The sequence below is a fragment of the Mustela putorius genome, unplaced genomic scaffold (genome assembly GCF_011764305.1).
Source record: "Mustela putorius furo isolate JIRA1106 unplaced genomic scaffold, ASM1176430v1.1 tig00003914_pilon_pilon_pilon, whole genome shotgun sequence".
NCBI classification, from domain to species: domain Eukaryota; kingdom Metazoa; phylum Chordata; class Mammalia; order Carnivora; family Mustelidae; genus Mustela; species Mustela putorius.
This window is the reverse complement of record NW_025422061.1, coordinates 3163394-3185131: the sequence shown is the minus strand read 5'-3', so window position 1 is coordinate 3185131 and position 21738 is coordinate 3163394. Positions and strand designations below refer to the sequence as shown.

The 21738-nt window shown below is 36.6% G+C and overlaps 1 protein-coding gene across 15 annotated transcripts in view; it reads right to left on the bottom strand.

Moving 5' to 3' along the window:
* Positions 1-21738, bottom strand: part of NLRP3 (NLR family pyrin domain containing 3) — a 44299-nt gene that overhangs the window by 2948 nt on the left and 19613 nt on the right. For 12 of the 15 annotated variants that reach the window (XM_045069227.1, XM_045069231.1, XM_045069232.1 and 9 more), the window contains 2 exons: positions 1605-1775; positions 960-1130 (listed from right to left, as the gene is read on the bottom strand). The exons of 1 other annotated variant lie outside the window; for it this stretch is intronic. In XM_045069227.1, the coding sequence (XP_044925162.1) occupies positions 960-1130; positions 1605-1775 (342 nt within the window). Of the gene's footprint in view, positions 1-959; positions 1131-1604; positions 1776-14840; positions 14906-21738 lie in introns of those variants that run through there. 2 more of the 15 variants (XM_045069233.1, XR_006603389.1) reach the window with 2 other exon arrangements.

The following is a 21738-nucleotide window of genomic DNA, read 5'->3' as shown; positions in this document are numbered from 1 at the left end:
TTGTTTGTGTTTGGCTTGAGCAATTCTCACTGAGTAACCATTGACTTGAGATAAGGAAGAGGCAGAAGAGGGGCCAATATAGGTTTGGATTTGAACATGTAAAGTTTAGCACATTTATTAGACATAAAATGGAAAGGTCAGACTAACATTTTGACATAGAATTCATGCAGGTATAAATTGGCTGGCACAGCATATATATGGTAAAGCCAGAACACTGGATGATATCAACATGGGATAAAGTATAAAGAAAAAAAAATAGCTCAATGATTGAGTCCTGGTGTTTCAGCATGTGCAGGTCAGGATGATAAAGAGAATCCACAAAAGGAGACTGAGCAGAAATAGCAAATGAAGGAGAAAAAAATCCAGTGTGGAGAAGGTGTGGCCCCTAAAGCCAAGTGAGGGAAAGTTCTTCTGGCAAGAACGTGATTATCAGGGTTGACAAAGGTACAGGACTCACTAGGAAGCTCTTACTGGAGAGGTAATGAATACCAGTGGTATCACCAGTAATGAAACACAACACAATGCACATAAACTGGCTTATGGAATTTCTATCTTGACATTTCTGGAACTTTCTTTTCTCATTTTCAAATTCTAAGAATACCCCCACTGTGCAAAGACCTTTGCAATTAAGAGGAACCATGGACTGCTCTAGGTCTACGAAGTACCTTTGGTCCCTTTCAGGGTCATATAATTTTATTTGGCCACTTTCACTGGGACTTGGATTTCTTTCAGGAATATAAATGGAAACTCTTTTGACACCCAACTGAACCTTAATTATTCTAACTGTCTGGATGAAGTTAAATATGTGGTTTGTGAATCATAAAAAAGTCTGCAACAATAGACACAGACCCAACCTCACTCTTTGAATACAAATGAAGACATCCTGGGTTTTGATAACTCATCAACTTGTCCTTAGTACTCTGAACACTGCCATATAAATATGTTCAAAGCATACTTACTTCAGGCTTTTTAGGAGGCAGCCCTGCTGTTTTAACACTTCACAGAGCAGCATGACCCCTAGATCACCCAGGTCATTACTGCCCAGGCTCAATTCCCGCAGGCTCCTATTGGAGGTCAGAAGTGTGGAAAGATCCCAGCAACAGTGTGAGGTGAGGCTACAGCCATCTAATCTGCAAGAAAGATGGTGATTTAAGGAAAATGTCCCCTTAACTATCCTCCTAGACCCCCCAGATCTCAGCCTGCAATGTTTCAAATGCACAAAAAGCACAGGATTAATGAATTTGGAACAATTTTATGTGTCTGTGGTTATCCTTCTCCCTTTTTCAGATGAAGGCATTTTTTCCAGTCTCCTGGATTGTGCAGATCCAATCAGTAATCGTTTTTGAACTGATTTTTCCAAAATTCTATGGCTCTCTCCAAATTTCCCTTAAACACAAGTGCCATATTGCCCCATTCTTTTGTGATGAAATCCAGTTTTTACCTTTATACCACCAAGAAATAGAACTCCTCCCAGTCCCATGATCCTGCAATAAGCCAAATCTTAGGAGATCACCATCACTTCTCAGATAAAAATCATCCCACCATCATTCCCCCCACCTTAGCCATTATGCATCCCCATCACTATAATTAGCTAAGGGACTTACTCCAATATCTGAAGCTTACAGTTGGGGTGCAAGAGGCCCTCACAGAGTAGCTTAACTCCCGTGTCTCCAAGAGAATTGCCCCGTAGGTAAAGGTGTGTGAGCTTCTGGTTAGTGCTGAGCACTGATGACAAAGCTGGACAACAACCTGATGTAAGGCCAGAATTCATCAACCTGGAGAAGGAACAAGGAAATGAGGCCTCAATGTTCAGCCTTTCTTGAACACTGCAAAGCTATCTTAGCACAGGAATCTCATCTCATCTAAAAAGTGCATCCTTAGGGCACTTGGGTGGCTCAGTTGGTGAAGCATCTGCCTTTGGCTCAGATTGTTGTCCCAGTGTCCTGTGATCAAGCCCCATGTCAGGCTCAGTGGAGAGTCTGCTTCTCCCTCTCTCTGCCCCCCACTCCAAACTGGTTCTCTCTCTCTCTCTCTCTCTTTCTCTCTCTCTCTCCCTCTTTCTCTCAAATAAATTAAATCTTAAAAATTTTTTTTTTTTTTAAAAAGCTGCATCCTTCTCCTTCAAGGTCAGGACCCAGCCTCTTGGATATAGTCTGAGGAAAGCATGACTCTCTGTCTCTGAACCCATAAGAGAGACAAATAATAGTCACAGTGGCTGCTCTCCTGGGATTGGTGGAACAGACAGAAAAAGCAAACGGATTCAGATTTCTTACATATTCTTCTTCCATCTTAGACATTCTTCTCCCTTCTTATACATATTACCTCTGCCATGCATGCTCTTTACCACCACACCTACCAGAAATACATCCCAAATTATCCTTCACTGATAATTCCAACAACATTGCAAAGAGTTGCCTTATTGGATTCTCACATTAACTGAGTAAGGCAGCACTGCAGCTGTAACTATTATGTGTCTTTTGCAGACTAGAAATCAGGTTTACCGAATCCTATGTTTCTCTTAAGTTGAAAGAGCAAGTGTTTAGTGGGAAGAGACATGAATTTAAGCCTTATAGGGCCATCCCTCTTCTGTGGCCCTTCTATCCGTATCACCCTTCCTTCTGCACTGGTAGGGGACTCTCAGAGTTTAGAGCTCTAGATTTTTATTACACTCAGTGGGACTAAGAAATTTGGTGTGCTGCATTTGGGTCAAATTGAATATATTCTCTCACCCAACAGAACATGAGGGTTTTAGGAGAGAGCTGCATCCCTCTAGCACAGAAGCTCAGAGGTGGGTATACAGTACACAGAAAGCCACTTATGCTAGGCCTTCAACAAAACCTTGACTTAACAACATTTCATGCAGTCACATTCCTTCCTGAAGGAATTCTTAACAATAACATGTTCATAAGTTCCAAGATGTTTTAGAATCAGAAAAAATAGAAACATAGAAAGTAGCACCAGCAGGTAGTCAAAAGAAAACAGAAGTATTTATCTACATACTGGCTTCCATCTTGGCAGTCAGGGATGAATCGTAATTAAAAAAAAAAAAAAAAAAAACCTGAATATGCAAGACAAAGAGGGGAATAAATCCCAAGATGGATGAATTTAAAAAAAAAAACAACAAATAAACAAACAAACAAACAAACAAAAAACAGGACAAGGCTTCTAGTAAGAACTTTATTTCCAGCTGAGAATAATTTCATCAGATAGTCCTTAATTAATGTGCAAGATTATTAGCTATTACAAGCCAAATGTTTGTGTCATATTGAAATCATATGTTGAAATCTTAACCTTCATTGTGATGGTAAGAGTGCAGACTTTAAGAAGTAATTACATCATCAGGGTGGAGTCTTCATGATGGAATTAGTGCCCTGATAAAACAGACCCCAAAGAGTTCCCTTGCCACTATTGTCATGTGAAGACACAACAATAAGGTGGCTATTTGAAAGCCAGGAAGGAAATGATCTACAGGCACCTTGATATTGGGCCTCCAGCCTCCAGAACTGTGAGTCATGTTTGTTGTTTGAGTCACCCAGACCATGGTGTTTTTGTTACAGCAGCCTGAACAGACAAGATGAAGACAAAGAACAGCAAAGATGAAGACCATTCCAGAAAACTGAAGATACCCATCCAAAAGGAAAGGAAAAATTATTTTGTAAGCTACAAAATGACAAGCTTTGCCATCATTTCCAGAAAATGACTAGAAGGAATTATGAACAGGTGTTTGACTAGCAGTGCACGAAATGGTAGCACAAGGTGGTTTTGTTAAATATAAATCACATCTCAATTATCAAAATGTTAATTACTATTGAGACTGAGTGGTGGGTGCATGGAGTGCATAATGAAATGTTTAGGCAATCAAATGAGTTCTACCCAACAATCCAGTTGATTAGAGGGATGTAACCAACATCACACATCTTGGTCTCAATCAATCCATTTGACTCAGTTCTACATTCACTGAGTAAAGATATCTTGCCATATACTATATTGTTAAATGATTGTGGTTTTTTTTTTTTAATCACTAATATATGCTTATGTTATAAAAATGTGTCAGAAAGAAAATTAAGGAATAAAAATGCAACAAGTCTGTTTCATTTCTACACAATAATATTTGGCTGAAATAATGACTTAAAATGGGATTGTCTCATAGAATTACAACAAAACCAAGATTTAGGTATCATTTTTGTCCTTATTTTTAAATGGAAAAGCTGTGAAATTACTTGAAAAATAAGGAGGAATTTCCTAGATAGACTATGATGATGGGTGAATAATTTGCATACTAGGCAAAAAGAAAGTGGTAAGCAAAGGAAGGAAGGGTAAAATAGGTCACATTCTTAGAACTAAAAGCTTACTAAATATGACTCAGAATGGAGTGAAGGATGTGGCAGAAGCAATGATCTAAAGCTGATCAGGGACAATTTTGTATACTATGCTAAGACACAGCAACTACACTTTGACTTCAAAGAACTTATGAAGTTTGTTTGTTTTTGTTTGTTTTTGTTTAATTTATATGACATAAGCAGCTAAAGAAATACAAGCAGGGGGAGTGGGAGAGGAAGAAGCAGGATCCATGCTGAGCCCGGAGCCCAATGCAAGGCTCAGTCCCAGGACCCTGGGATCATGACCTGAGCCAAAGGCAGACACTTAACAACTGAGTCACCCAGGTGTCCCCTTTTGAAATTTTTTTGAGAAAAAGTGTGATATTATCAAGTCTGCATTTTAGAAAACTCCTCTGGTGTTTTGAAAAAGAAAGAAGCAGGTAAAGGGAACTGAAAGGAAAGATAATCTAGGTTTTTCCTCTGTTTACTGGCTAATCAGCCTTCTGGAAAATCCCAGTATTCAACAAGGCAGTAAAGAAAGGGCAAGAAGGGGACAAAGGATGACAGTGGAGAGTAAGTTATAAGAATTAAAGAATTTTGCAATTGCTCACTATGAGGCACTTATGTAATATGGGAGGGGGGAGTGCAAAATGCAACCAAAAATAAAGGCCTAAAATTCAGGACATGTGGCCATACCTAACAAAATATAAAATGCCGTAAAGGATGACTTCATTAATTATGTTTATAGGTTTCCATCTCAAAAGAAATATCCACACATAAATAAATTTATATATATAAATATATTTTTTCATAGTTACTTATAATAATAAAAAAGGAAAAGGTCATCCAAAAGTTTATCATTTGGTAAGAACCTAAATAAATTACTGTAATGTATACTATGTAATATTATGCCTAAATCTGTAGATCTGTATATGTCAGCATGGTAATAAATTCCTGATAAATTTAAGAAGATATAATAAAAAAGACTCCACAAAAATATTGCTAGACTTGATACACAAATTTAGTAAAGTCACTGTACACAAAATCAGTGTACACAAGTCTGATGCATTTCTATATACTAATAACGAAGTAGCAGAAAAAGAAAAAGGAATTGATCCCATTTATAATTGCACCAAAAACAATGAGATACCTAGGAATAATCCTAATCGAAGAGGTAAAAGATCTGAAAACTATAGAATACTTACAAAAGAAATTGAAGAGGACACAAAGAAATGGGGGAAAAAGTCCATATAGTAGACTGGAAGAATAAACATTGCTAAAATGTCTATACTACCCAAAGCAATCTACATATTTAAAGCAACCCCCTATCAAAATAACACCAGCATTCTTCAGAGAGCTAGAACAAACAATTCTAAAATTTGCATGGAACCAGAAAAGAGGCCGAATAGCCAAAGCAATCCTGAAAAGAAAACTTGAAAGCATCACAATTCTAGACCTCAAGATATATTACAAAGTTGTAGTCAACAAGACAGTAAGATACTCACACAAAAACAGACGCATAGATTCATGGAACAGAATGGAGAACCCAGAAATTGACCCTCATCTTTATGGTCAACTAATCTTCAACAAAACAGGAAAGAGCATGCAATGGAGAAAGATGGTCTCTTCAACAAACAGTGCTGGGAAAATTGGATGGCCACACATAGATGAATGAAACTGGACCATTCTCTTACACCATACACAAAGATAAACTCAAAATAGATGAAAGACCTCAATGTGAGAAAAGAAACCACCAAAATCCTAGAAAGGAAAAAATGAAGCAATTTATTTGACCTCAGCTGCAGGAACTTCTTGCTAGACATGTCTCCAGAGGTGAGGGAAACAAAGACAAAAATTAACCATTGGCACTTCATCTAGTTAAAAACCTTCTGAAGAGTGAGGAAACAGTCAAAAAAACCTAAAAGTCAATGTTCAGAATGGGAGAAGATTTGAAAATGACATCTGATAAAGAGTTGGTATCCAAAATCTATAAAGAACATATCAAACTCAATACCCAAATACAAATAACCCAGTTAAAAAATGGGCAGAAGACATGAATAGACATTTTTCCAAAGAAGACATCCAGATCACCAATAGACTCATGATATAGATGTTCAGTATTTCCCACCTTCAGGGAACTACAAATCAAAACCATGATGAGAGCACCCCACACCTGTCAGAATGGCTAAAAAGCACAGGAATCAACAGATGTTGGCAAGGATGTGGAGAAAGGTAAGCCCTCTTATGCTGTTGATAGGAATGTAAACTGGTGTAGTCACTCTGGAAAGTAGTATGGAGATTCCTCAAAAAGTTAAAAATAAAACTACCTTACAACCCAACAATTGTACTTCTAGGCATTTACTCAAAAGATATAAAAATACAGATTTGGGGACAGGTTCAGTCAGTTAAGCATCTGCCTTTGGCTTGGGTCATGATCTCAGAACCGTGTTCCACATTGGGCTCCTTGCTCATAGGGAGCCTGCTTTTCCTTCTGCCTGATCCTCCCACTGTTTGTGCTTCCTGATAAATAAACAAATAAAATATTTTAAAAAATAAAAGAATGTTAGATGGCCCTTAGCTCTATGCTTTGGAGACACTAAAAAAAAAAAAAAATACGGATTTGAAGGGGGCACATGCACTCTGATGTTCATAACAACATTATCAACAATTGCCAAACTATGGGAAGAGCCCAAATATATACAGTGACTGATGAATGGATAAAGATGTGGGGTATACATATATACGTACACACACACACACACACACACACACACACAATGGACTATTGCTCAGCCATCAAAAAGAATGAAATCTTATCATTTGCAATGATGTGGATGGAGCTAGAGTGTATCATGCTAAGTGAAATAAGTCAGTCACAGAAAGACAAGTACTGTATGATCTCACTCACATGTGGAATTTACAAAACAATATAGATGAACATAAGGGGAGGGGGAAAAGAGAAAGGGATGCAAATCACAAGAGATTCTTAACTATAGAAAACAAACTAAGGGTTGATGGAGGGTGGTGGGTGAGTATGGGCTAAATTGGTGATGAGTGTTAAGGAGGGTCCTTATTTTGATGAGCACTGGGTGTTGATGTAAGTGATGAATCACTGAATTCTACTCCTTAAACCTATATTACACTATTGTTAACTAACCAGAATTTAAATTTAAAAATTCAAAAAAAAAGAAAAAAAGGAAGAACAACAACTATAACCAACAAACTGGACAACCCAGAAGAAACGGAAAAATTCTTAGAAACATACAACTTACCAAAACTGAACAAAGAAGAAATAATGTGAGCAGAACAACTACTAGAAAGGAGATTGAACCAATAATCAAAAATTTCCCCACAAAGAAAGAGTCAGGAACAGATGGCTTCAATGGTGAATTTCATCAACACTTAAAGAATTAATAGTAAGCCGCCTCAAACTTTCCCCAAAAAATTCAGAGAAAGGAATACTCTCAAAGTCATTTTTGAAACTAACATTACCCTGATGTTAACAAACCAGACACTACAAGAAAACCGGAGGTCCATGTTCCTCATGAATATAGAGCAAAAATTTTCAACAAAATAATAGTAAACAGAATTGGGCAGCACATGTAAAAGATTAATTATGTCAAGTGGAATTTATCCCTAAGATTCCAAGATGGTTTCCACATATGAAAATCAATGAATGTAATAAGTAACAGTAATAAAATGAAAGATAAAATTCATTTGATCCAGTGGTGGGTATTATGGAGAGCACGTATTGCATGGAGCATTGGGTGGGGTGCATAAAGAGTGTATTCTAGAAATTTTGAAAAGAATTTAAAAAAGAAATTTAAATTAAAAAAAAGAAATTTAAAAAAATAAATCTAAAAAGAAAGAACAGGAAGAAAATACATTTGATCCTCTTAATAGAAGCGGAATAGACATTTAATAAAACTCAACATCCATTCATTATTAAAACTTTTAACAAATTAAGCATAGAAGGAATGTACCACAACATAATAAAAACAATATATGGTGAGCACAGAGCTAACATCTTGGTCAATGGTGAAAGGTTGAAAGTTTTTTCTCTATGGTCAGGAACAAAACAAGAGTACCCATTCCCTGCACTCCTATTCAACATAGTCTGGGAAATCCTGGCCAGAGCCAGCAGGAAACAAAAAGAAATAAAAGTCCTCAGAATTGGAAAGGAGAAGTAAATATGACTTTTACAATTGACTTGATTTTATAGATAGAAAATCCAAAAGACTCAACCAAAAAACAGTTACAGCCTGCACCTCGGTGGCTCAGTGGGTTAAGCCTCTGCCTTTGGCTCAGGTCATAGTCTCAGGGTCCTGGAATCGAGGCCCGCATTGAGCTCTTTGCCCAGCAGGGAGCCTGCTTCCCCTTCTCTCTCTCTACCTGGCTCTCTGCCTATTTCTGATTTCTCTCTCTATCAAATAAATAAGTAGGTGATTCTTTTTTAAAAATCTAATCAATGGATTCAGTAAAGCTGCGGGATACAACATTAATATACAAAAATTAGTACTATTTCTATAATGAATTATCTGAAAATGAAATTTTTAAAAGTATCTCATTTTCAATAACATCAAAAACAGTAAACTATTTAGGAATAAGTTTAACCAAGGAATGGAGAGATCTCTACTAAAATCTACAAAATTGAAGATGAGACTAATAAATGTAAAGATACCCTGGTTCATGGATTAGAATTAATATTATTGGGGCACCTGGGTGGTGCACTCAATTAAGTGTTTTAACTCCTGGTTTTGGTTCAGATCGAGCTCTGTGTTGGGCTCTACAGTTAGTGTGAAGTAAGATTGAGATACTCTTAGTCTCCCTCTCCCTCAGCCCTTCCCTCTCATGCTCTCTCAATCAATCAATCAATCAATCATCTTTAAAAAGTAACCATATTAAAAAAATAATTAATATTGTTAAAATGTCCATTCTATCCAAAGCCATCTATAGATTCAATACAATCTATATCAAGACTCCAGTGGCATTTTTAAGTGGGAAAAAAAAAAAAATTCTAAAATTTGTATGAAGCACAAAAATCTCCCAAATAGCTAGAGTAGTCATGAAAGAGAAGAATGCAGCTATAGGCATCACACTTCCTGATTTCAAATGGCATTATAAAGCTATAGTAATCAAAACAGTATGGTACTGACATAAAAACAGACACATATATCAATGGAACAGAATCAAGAACACAGAAATAAAGCCATGTGAATATGGTTAACTAATACTTAAAGTATTAGTTACTTATTTAGATACTTAGTTACTTAGATAAGGAAGCTAACATTACTCAGTAGAGAAAAGACAATTTCCTCAATAAATGGTACTGAGAAAACTGAATATTCACATGTAAAACAAAATAAAACTAGACCCCTATTTTACACCATTCACAAAATTACTCAAAATGAACGAATGATTTAAAATAAGACCTGAAACCATAAAAACTTATGGAGGAAAATACAGGGAAAAATCTCTTTGACATAAGTCTTAAGAATGATCTCTTTTTAATATGACACCTGAAACACAAGCAATAAAATAAACAAACAGAACAAACAAATGAAAAACATGGAGAATTTCACCAGTCTAAAAATCTTCTGCACAGTATGGGAAATGATCAACAAAATGAAAAGGCAACTTAAAAATGGGGGAAAAATTGCAAATGATATATCAGATAAAGGGCTAATATCCAAAGTGGATAAACATCAATAAATATATAAACATCACTAATCATCAGCAAAATGCAAATAAAAAATACCAAGAGATTGCCACCTCACACCTGCCAAAATGACTATCATTATAGAGACAAGAGATAACAATAATAATAATCCTGGGAGGATGTGGAATAAATCTCATGAAATGTTGGTGGGAATTCAAATTGGTAAGATCAGCGGAAACCAGTGTGGATGTCAAAAAATTAAGAATACAACTATCATGTCCTACCAATTTCTCATTTGAGTACTTATCTAAAAGAAATAAGATCAGTATATGAAAGATATCTGCACCCCATGTTCATTGCAGCATTATATACAATAGCCAAAACAAGGAAACAACCTAACTGTCCATCTGCATATGAATGGGTAAATAAGATATGATTGTGTATACAACTGAATACTGTTCAACCATAAAAAAGAAATAAATTCTGTCATTTACTACAAGATGGGTGGACATTGGGGAACGCTATACTGAATGACACAAGTCAGAGAAAAACAAATATTATGATCTCACTTATACATGAAATTTAAAATATTAAAAACTGAAACCACACTTACAGAAAAAGATATCAGATTTGTGATTATCAGAGATGTGGGGAAGGGAGTGGGGGAACTGGATGAAGGTGGTCAAAGGGATAAACTTCTAGTTATAAATAAGTACTGGGGACATTACATAACATAATGACTATAGTTAATACTGCTGTATGGAATACTTCAAAGTTGATAAGAAAGTAAATCTTAAATGTTCTCATTACAGGGAAAAAAACATATTTTTGTAACTAAACGAGTTGACGGATGTTAACTAGACTTATTGTGATGATTTTTACACTATATGTACATCAAGTCATTATGCTTTAGACCTTAAATTATACAGTGCTGGGTGTCAACTGAATCTCAATAAAGCTAAAGGAAAATAAATGACTCTTGTTAACCACTCTTTTGTGGATGTTGGTTACAGCAGACCTAGAAAAACAATTTATTTTGAGTGTATTAAGATAGGTGGGTGGAACAGTTGCCAAACTGTGGAAAGAACCAAGATGCCCTTCAATGGATGAATGGATAAAGAAGATGTGGTCCATATACACTATGGAGTATTATGCCTCCATCAGAAAGGATGAATACCTAACTTTTGTGGCAACATGGATGGGACTGGAAGAGATTATGCTGAGTGAAATAAGTCAAGCAGCGAGAGTCAATTATTACATGGTTTCACTTATTTGTGGAGCATAACAAATAGCATGGAGGACATGGGGAGATGGAGAGGAGAACGGAGTTGAGGGAAATTGGAAGGGGAGGTGAACCATGAGAGATTATGGACTCTGAAAAACAATCTGGAGCACTGGGTGTGGTGCAAAAACAATAAATACTGTTACGCTGAAAAGAAATAAAAATAAATAAATAAATAAATAAAAATAAAAGAATCCTATAAATATGTCTATGCCTACAGAGTTAATAAGCTAGGTTAAATGGACCAATGATTAAAGAATACAATCTGCCAAACTCACTCAAGAAGAAATACACAATCTGAATAGGCTTTTTATCTATTAAAGCAATTGAATCAATAATTAATCAATTTGAACACATACAAACACACACACATAAGCACCTGACCCAGACTGTTTCACTGGTTAATTCTAGCAAATATTTAAGGAAGAAATTTTGTCAATTATCTACATCTCTCTGAAAAGAAAAGAGTAAAAGGAATACTCTCAAATTCATTCTATAAGGCCAATATTAACTTAATATCAAAACCAGACAAAGATATTACAAGAAAAAAAAATACATATATTTCCTATAACCATAAGTTCAAAAATCTCAACAAAATATCACCAAATTGAATCCAACAATGTATAAAGAGAATTACATGCCACAACCACATAGGATTTATTCCCAGTACACAAAGCTGAATCTACCTTTGAAAGTTACTTAACATTTAAAAATAAATTAAGGGGCACCTGGGTGGCTCAGTGGGTTAAAGCCTCTGCCTTTAGCTCAGGTCATGATCCCAGGGTCCTGGGATCGAGCCCTGCACTGGGCTCTCTGCTTTGCAGAGAGCCTGCTTTCCCCTCTCTCTCTCTGCCTGCCTCTCTGCCTATTTGTGATCTCAGTCTATCAAATAAATAAATAAAATCTTTTTAAAAATAATAAAATAAAATAAATTAATATAACACATCACATCAAAAGACTATAGAAGAGAAATCACATGATGATATCAATAGATGCAGGAAGAGTTTTTGACAAAATTCCAATACTCATTCATGATCAAAGTATTCAGCCAATTAAAAATAGAGGGGAACTTCCTCAATTTAACAAAGAATATCTACAAAAAAAATCTACTGCAGCAGCATATATAGTGGAAAGGAACTCAAAGATTTCCCACTTAAATCAGAAAAAGACAAGGATGCTCCCATTCTTTAATTCTTTTAATTCACCTAATGGAAGTCCTATCTAATGCAATATGACAACAAAAGGTAAAACACAAAGAAATATACAGATTAGAAAGGAACAAATGAAACCGTTTGGAAATGGCATGATCTTTTACATAAAAAATCTGAAAGAATTTACTAAAAAACTCTTAGAATGAAATATATGCTGACATATATCACAAAATATGTACAAGATCCGTATGAGAAAAACTACAAAATTCTGATGAAAGAAATCAAAGAAAAAACAAATAAATGAACAGACAGTGCATGCTCATAGTTAGAAGACTCAGTGTTGTCAAGATGTCAGTTCTGCCCAATTTTATCTATAGATTTGATGCAATTCCAACAAAATCCCAGAAAATGTTTTTAAGATACTGACAAATTGACTCTGAAGTCTATATGGGTGGACAAAAAAACCAGAACAACCTACACGGTATTGAAGGAATAGAACAAATTCAGAGGACTGACATTACTGAACTCCAAGAGTTGCTATAAAGCAACAATAATGAAGACAATGTGGTACTGCCAAATTAACAGACAGAGCAGAATAGAAAGCTCAAAAATAGACCCACATAAACATCATCAGTTGATCTTTGACAAAGAAACAATGGACCAAAGTTAATCTTTTCAAAAAATGGTGCAGGAACAACTGGACATCCACGTGAAAAAAAATAAAAAATAAAAATGTCTCTTGACACTGATCTTAATGTATTTCATGTATGTATGTAAAAAAATTTAATTGATGCAAAACAGATCTAAATGTAAAAAACACAAAATTATAAAACTCTTATAAGATAACAGGAGGGAACCTAGATCACCTGTGCTTGACAATGAATTTTTAGATACAATACCAAAGGCAAGAAACAGGGAACAAGAATCAGTAAGTTGAACTTTATTAAAATTAAAATTATTTTCTGTAAGATACCATCAAAAGAATAAAAAACACAAGCCATACTGGGAGAAAATATCTCCAAAGACATTTTTGATAAAGGACTGCTATTTGGAATATACAAAGAACCCTTAACACCCAATAAGAACATAAAACACCTGATTTAAAATGTGCCAAAGACTATAACAGACACCTTATCAAAAAATACACACAAATGACTAATAAGTTTATGAAAAGACACTCAATGTCATAAGTCATCAAAGAAATGCAAACTAAAACAAAAAGAAAAACAAAATATGACCACATGAATATTAAAATTGCCATGATGGAAACTGACAATGCCAATTGCTGGTGAGGATATGAAGCAACACAAGTGCTCATTCATGGTGTTTGGGATGCAGAATGGTACACACCATCTTTAGAAGGCCCGTTTGAGATTTCTTACAAAACTAAACATCCTTTAATTATATAATGCAGCAATATCTCTCCTTGATATTTATCCTGAGGAGCTGAAAACTTATTTCCATGCAAAAACCTTCACACAGATGTGTATGCCCCCTAATTCATACATATCAAAACTTGAACACAAGAGGTTCAGTAAGATGATGGAGTAGGAAAAATTCAAAAGATGGCTGCAGAGTAGGAGGACCCTAGGTTCATCTCTTCCATGAACACAATTAGATATCTAACAAATCATCTTAAAAACCTCCAGAAACTGACCTGAAGACTGACAGAGCACACTATACAACTAAAGGGACATAAGAGAGCACACTGAAGAAGAAGATAGGAAGGTCAGAGACGTGGTTTGAGGGAGAAATGAATTATGGGTGTCTGGTGGGATGGGACCCATGGTAACAGAGACCGGTGAAAGAGAGGAGAGCAAGCACATAGGGGAAGTTCAAGGAGAAAAATTCACCAAAGGCATTGGCTGGGAAAGTGAGAAAGACTGAATTTTGTGAGTTCTTGAAAACCAGCAGGGCTTAAAGCTTGGATTTTAAAAGTCAGCAGGCTTGGCTGGGATACAGCCTAGAGGGTGCTACCCTATTCCTACAGCAGATAACATTGAAAGAGTAATTTGAAAATGCCTGGGGCACACAGTGGGACAATTATTCCCTCTTCCTGGAACACTTTCCCACTCAAGGAAGCATTCAAGGAGACCCTCTACAGGAACAAAGGAAGTAGCTAGTGCCATTTCCTTCCTCCATCCCTCAGCATAAACAGAAATCACCTGCAGAAAGCAAGGCAGAACCCACATTGGCTGCCTAACCTGCTTACACCAAGCCCCGCACACCTATGCTCTGGAGACTCTGCCCTTCTCAGCAAAGTTTGCTTCACTTTCAGCATGGTGGGGCCCTCCCCACAGAAGACCACACATAGCACAGCCCCCACCACATCAACTGACCAGAGAGTTCTATAGGGTCCCCTGATCTCATGGAAGTGGTATCAGGTTTCATTTTATAAGCAGACAAGAACATACCACATTAAAACTTACCACATGCAAGTCAGGGACCAAACACTGCCCACAGCAGGAAAAGAGTGCTTCTTCAGATGACTGGCCTGAAAGATAGAGCAGCCAGAACACAACAGCACAGTGCATGCAACACACACCAGAGATACTCCCTGAGGCACCAGAACCTTGACACTATATGATCTCTCCTTGACACAACGCCAAGATGGAAGAATTTATCCCAAATGAAAGAACAAGATAAGGGATGGCCAGAGATCTAATTGAAACAGTTATGGGTAATGTGTGGTAGAGAATTTAAAGCAACCAGCATAAGGTTACTGACTGGGCTTGAGAAAGAAGACCCTTACCACAGAGACAAAATACCACAATGAGACCCTTACCACAGAGATAAAAGTTAAAAAGAATCAGAGATGAAGAACACAATAAACGAGACTGGAAACAGACTTGATGCAATGAACAGCAAACTGGAAGAAGCGGAAGAAGGAATTAGTGGCATATAAGACAAGATAATGGAAAATAATAAAGCTGAACAAAAGAGAGAAAGAATTATGGATCATGAGAAAAGACTTAGGGACTCAGTGGCTGCCATCAATCATAATAACATTTGTATTTTAGGAATCCTGGAAGAAGAGAGAGAAAATGGGACAGAAAATTAATTTGAGAAAATTACAGCTGAAAACTTCTATAATCTGGGGAAGAAAACAAATATCCAGATCCAGCAGACACCGAAAACTCCCATCAAAATCAAGAGAAGCAAGTCAACACCAAGATATATTGTAATTAGATTTTCAAAATATAATGTTAAGTGGTGCCTTAATGATATGGGACTTTAACACCTCACTCACAACAATGGACAGATCATCTACAGAAAATCTGTAGAAATTCATCTGCAGACAGATCATCTGCAGAAGATCACCAAGGAAACAATGGCTTTGAATGACACACTAGACCAGATGGACTTAACAAATATATTCAGACATTACCATCCTCAAACAGCACAATACACATGCCTTTCAAGTGCAGATAAGATATTCTCCAGAATAGATCACACATTAGGTCACAAATCAGGCATCAAAAAACACACAAAAAAAGATTGTTTATGTGGAGTAACAAAAGATCCTGAATAACCAAAGAATACTTGAAAAAGAAAAGCAAAGCTGGACACATCACAATTGTGGACTTCGAGTTATATTACAAAGCTGTAATCAAAACAGCACAGAACTGGCACATATATCAATGGAACAGAATAGAAAACCCAGAAATGAACCTATAACTATGTGGTCAACTAATCTTCAACAAAACAGTAAAGAATATCTATTGGAAAAATTGTGTTGGGAAAACTGGACAACATCATGCAGAAGAATGAAACTGGACCACTTTATCACACCTTACACAAAAATAAATTCAAAATGGATAAAAGACCTAAAACCTGAAACCATAAAAAGTCCTAGAAGAGAAGACTGGCAATAACCTCTTTGGTCAGCCATAGCAACTTCTTTCTAGATATGTCTCCTGAGGCAGGGGAAACAAAAGCAAAAATAAACTATTGGGACTTAATCAAGATAAAAATCTCTGCACAGCAAAAGAAATAATCAACAAACTAAAGACATCCTACTGAGTTAGAGAAGATATTTACAAATAGCATATCTGATAAAGGATTAGTAGGCAAAATCTACAAAGAACTTCTCAAACTTAACACCCAAAAACCAAACAATCCACTTAAAATAGGGGCAGAAGACATGAATAAACATTTTTTCTAAGAAGATATACAGATGACCAACAGACACATGAAAATATTTTCAACATCACTCAGCATCAGGAAAATACAAATCAAAACTACAATGAGACATCACCCCACACCTGTCACAATGATTCAAATCAACACAAGAAATAAGTGTTGATAAGGATATGGAGAATGGGAAACCCTCTTACACTGCTGGTGGATATGTAAACTGGTACAGCCACTTCAGAAAATAGTATGGAGGTTCCCCAAAAAGTGGAAAATATAACTACTCTAAGATCCAGCAATTGCACTGCTAGATATTTGCCCAAAGGACACAAGAACATTAATTTGAAGGGACACATGCATCCTGATGTTTATGGCAGCATTATCTACAATAGTCAAATGATGGAAAGAGCCCAAATGTCCACAGAATGATGTATGGATAAACAAGATGTGGGTGTGTGTGTGTGTGTGTGTGTGTGTGTGTGTAATGGAATGTTATTCAACCATAAAAAAAAGAGTAAACCTTGCCATTTGCAATGACATAGATGGAGTGAAAGAGTATTATGTTAAGCAAAGTAAGTCAATTAGAGAAAAGCAAATACCATAGAGTATCACTCATGTGTAGAAATTTTTAATTAAAAATTTTATTTATTTATTTGTCAGAGAGAGTGAGCACAAGCAGGGGGAGCTGTAGGCAGAGGGAGAAGTAGGCTTTCTGCTGAGCAAGGAGCCCAATGTGGAACTTGATTTCAGAACCCTGGGATTGTGACCTGAGCTGAAGGTAGACACTTAAACCGACTGAGCCACCCAGGCATCCCTCATGTGTGAAACTTAAGAAACAAGACAAATGAGCAAAGGGAAAAAGAAACAAACCAAGAAACAGACTCTAACTATAGAGAAATACTGATGGTTACCAGAGGGGAAGTAGGTGAGGGGATGAGTGAAATGGTGATAGGGATTAAGAACACTTCTTGTGATGAGCACTGACTGTTGTATGGAAGTGCTGAATCACTGTATTATACATCTGAAACTAATGGTACATTGTACGTTAACTAACTGAAATTTAAATTAAAACTTTTTTAAAAGATGGTGGTAGAAGAGGATCCTGAGTTCACCTTGACCCATGGACACACCAAGAGCTACATCTCTAGAACTAAAACTCTGAAAATAATTGGAAAACTGGTGGAAAAGATATTCCACAGAGAGAAGGCCACATGGAAACAGAAGTCATGGAGGCCCAGTTAAGAACAAAATGCCTGGCAAGTCTAACCACAAATGAGATGGACAACACAAGCATGAGGGACTCAAACTGTGAAGAAAATTCACCATAACATCTAGCTTTGAAAATAAGCAGGACTTAACTCTGGGCACTTTAAAAATCAGCAGACTAAAATTTAGGAGAGCCAGAGGACAACAAAAAATGTAATCCTTGCTGGCTCAGTCAGAAGAGTGTGGGATTCTTGATAGATTCATGAATTTAAGCCCCATGTTGGGTACAGAGAGTAATTTTTTTTAAAAAAATTAAAACTATTTATTTATTTGTTTATTTGAGAAAGAGAGAGAAACAGTGGAAGAAGGAGAAGATGGAGGGGGAGAGAAAGAACCCCAAGCAGACTCCCTGCTGAGCAGGAAGCCCAAAGCAGGACTCAATCCCATAACCCATGAGATCATGACATGACTAGAGATCAAGAGTCAGACACTTACTGTCTGATACTTACTGGACTGAGCTACCCAGGTGCGCCAAGTTAAAAATATTTTTAAAAACAACAACATAAAAGATAATATAGCCCAAAACACAACACACAACTGAAAAGTGCCTAGTCAGAGGGGAAGAGCCTCAGTGGTTCAGTAGATTTTTGGTTCAGGTCATGGTCTCAAGGTTGTGAGACTGAGATCTGTGTCAGGATCCTTGTTCAGTGGGGAGCCTGTTTGAGATTCTTTGTCCTTTGCCCTTCATCCCCTTTTTAATTAATTAATTAATTAATTTTTTTTAAGTGCCTGGGGTATATGTGAAAATGATTTATCTTCTTTTTTTTTTTAAGATTTTATTTGTTTATTTGACAGACCAATCACAAGTAGGCAGAGAGGCAGGCAGAGAGTGAGAGAGAAACAGGCTCCCTGCTGAGCAGAAAGCCCAATGCAGGGCTTGATCCCAGGACCCTGAGATCATGACCTGAGCCGAAGGCAGAGGCTTTAACTCACTGAGCCACCCAGGCGCCCCAAAAGTGATTTGTTTTCTTATCTAAGATCACCTTCTGGAGGGGCAGTAGTCTTCAGAAGATTTTTCTGAGAGTAAAAGTGTTAGTTGGTACCATTTCTCTTTTCCTTCCTCACCTAGATAGCTGGAAACTAGCCAAAGCCAGCACTAACATTCTCCACCTACCTTACTAACATTGCATGCCCTTCTCTGTATTCCCCTGCAGACCCATCATATCCGAACCACCCACCTCAACAAGTGTCCACCCAAAATGGCTGCCCCACCAAAACCAGCAAGCCACCCCAGCAGGGACCTGCACCACTCCAAGGTGACTCTTGTCCTTTAGAGATAGGAAGATAACCCCACACACCAGCTTCAGCAACTAAGCCTTTAAGCTGGCTGCACAGGAATATTGCCTTGCCTTTCCATGTACTCACATCTGTAGCAGAGAGGCTAAGTCCAGAAAACTAGCCTGATTGTTGACCCCACCTACCTATAAGCCTGTAGCAGCCTCAGAAGGCTCCTCAACAAAGCAGGAACTAAACCCCATCCACTGCACCTACAGTAGGCACAAGAAGGTGTATGAAGTCCACATAGAAGAGCACGCCTGGAATTCTTGATTCTGTTAACCAGGAGCATTGCACCATAAAGAATCAAAGAATCTTTTCTACACAAGGTCACTACTTCCAAGACCAGGAGATGTAGATAATTTCCTTAATACAAAGAAGCAAATACAGAGAGTCATACAAAAAGAGGAGGAAGATAAATATGTCCCAAATGGAAAAAACAAGACAAATTTACAGCAAAAGAACTAAATAAAACACAGAAAACCAATATGCCTGGTAAAGAATTCAAAGTAACAGTCATAAAGATAAAGGACTTGAGAAAAGAGTAGATGAACTCAGAGAGAACCTCAACAAAAAGATAGAAAATATAAAAAAGAACAAGCCAGATATAAAGAATTCAATAGCTGAAATAAAATATACACCAGAGGGAATCAACAGCAGATTTAAGGATACAGAGTAATGGATCAAAAATCTGGAAGACAAAGTAATGGAAACCAACCAAGTTGAACAATGAGAAGAAAAAAGAAAAGAAAAAATTACAATAGATTAAAGTACTTTACCAACATCATCAAGCATAACATTTACATTCTAGGGATCCCAGAAGGAGAAGAGCAATAACATACTTGAAGAAATAATAGCTGAAAAATTCTCTAATCTTGGGACAGAAATAGACATCCAGGTCCAGCAAGCACAGAGTTCCTAACAAGATAAACCTAAAGAGGTTTACACAAGAATGCATAACAATTTAAATGACAAAAAAAGTAATGATAGAATTTTTTTTTTAATTTTCAGCAAAAGAATTTCAGGCCAGAAGATAGTGGTATGATATATTCAAAATGTTGGAAGGAAAAAGTCTGCAATCAAGAATATCCTACCTGGCAAGATTATCATTCAGAATAGGAAGAGAGACACAGTATTTCCCAGATGAAAAAAAAGTTAAAGGGGTTCATTACCACTACATCAACCTTACAAGAAATGCGAAAGGAATAAATGTAAGAAAAAGCTTTCAATGTAAAGAAAAAGCCATAACTAGAAGTAAGAAAAAAATTATAAAAGAAAAAAGAAAAAAAAAATCGATAATAACAAACATTCAGTAAAGGTAGTAGACTAATCACTTATAAAGTTAGTATGAAGGTTAAAACAAGAAGGTAATAAAATCAATTATATTTACAAATATCAGTCAGGTGATACGCAAACTAAAAAAGGAGATAAAATATGACATCATATACATAAAACATGGAAGGGGAGTAAAAATTTAGTGTTTTTAGAATGTGTTCAAACTCAAGCAACCATTAACTTAATATAGACTGATAAATGCCTAAGATGCTATATATGAACCTCATGGTAACTACAAATCAAAAACCTATAATAAATACCTACCCCCAAAATTTTTAACTTAATCTACACATAACACTGGAACTTAATCTACACAAATCACAAGGGAAGAAAACAAGAGGACAAGAAATGAACTACAAAAGCAACCAGAAAACAATTAACCAAATGGAAATAAATGCATGCTTATTAATAACCAATTTAAATGTAAATGGACTAAGTACTCCAATCAAAACACATAGGCTGACTGAATAAATTAAAAAAAAAAAAAAGAAAGAAATAGATCCATCTACATGTTCCCTGCAAGAAATTTACTACAAACTTAAAGACAAAAACAGACTTGGGCACCTGGGTAGCTCAGTCATTAAGCATCTGCCTTCAGCTCAGGTCGTGATCCCAGGGTCCTGGAATTGAACCCCGCATCAGGATCCCTGCTCAGCGGGGAGTCTGCTTCTCCCTCTCCCACTCCCCCTGCTTCTGTTCCCTCTCTCACTGTGCTTGCTCTATCAAATAAATAAATAAAATCTTTAGAAAAAAGGGGTACCTTGGTGGTCCTGGGTTCGAGCCCCACATTGGGCTCTCTGCTCTTCGGGGATCCTGTTTTCTCCTCTCTCTCTGCCTGCCTCTCTGCCTACTTGTGATTTCTGTCTGTCAAATAAAAAAATGAAATCTTAAAAAAAATCTTTAAAAAAAAGACAAAAACGGACTAAAAGTGAAAGGATTGAAAAATATACTATACAAATAGAAAAGAAAAAAAAAGTCAAAGTGGTAATACTTGTCTCTAACAAAACAAACTTTAAAGCAAAGATTGTGGGGTGCCTGGGTGGCTCAGTAGGTTAAAGCCTCTGCCTTCGGCTCAGGTCATGATCTTAGGGTCCTGGGATTCAGCCCTGCAATGGGCTCTCTGCTCAACAGGGAGTCCGTTTCCCTTCCTCTCTCTCTGCCAGCCTCTCTGCCTGCTTGTGATCTTTGTCAAATAAAATCTTAAAAAAAAAAATAAAAATAAAGCAAAGATTGTAATAAAAAAAGGGAAAAAGAAAGGCACTGTATAATGGTAATGGGAAAATCCAATAAGAGGCTATAACAATTGTCAATATCTAT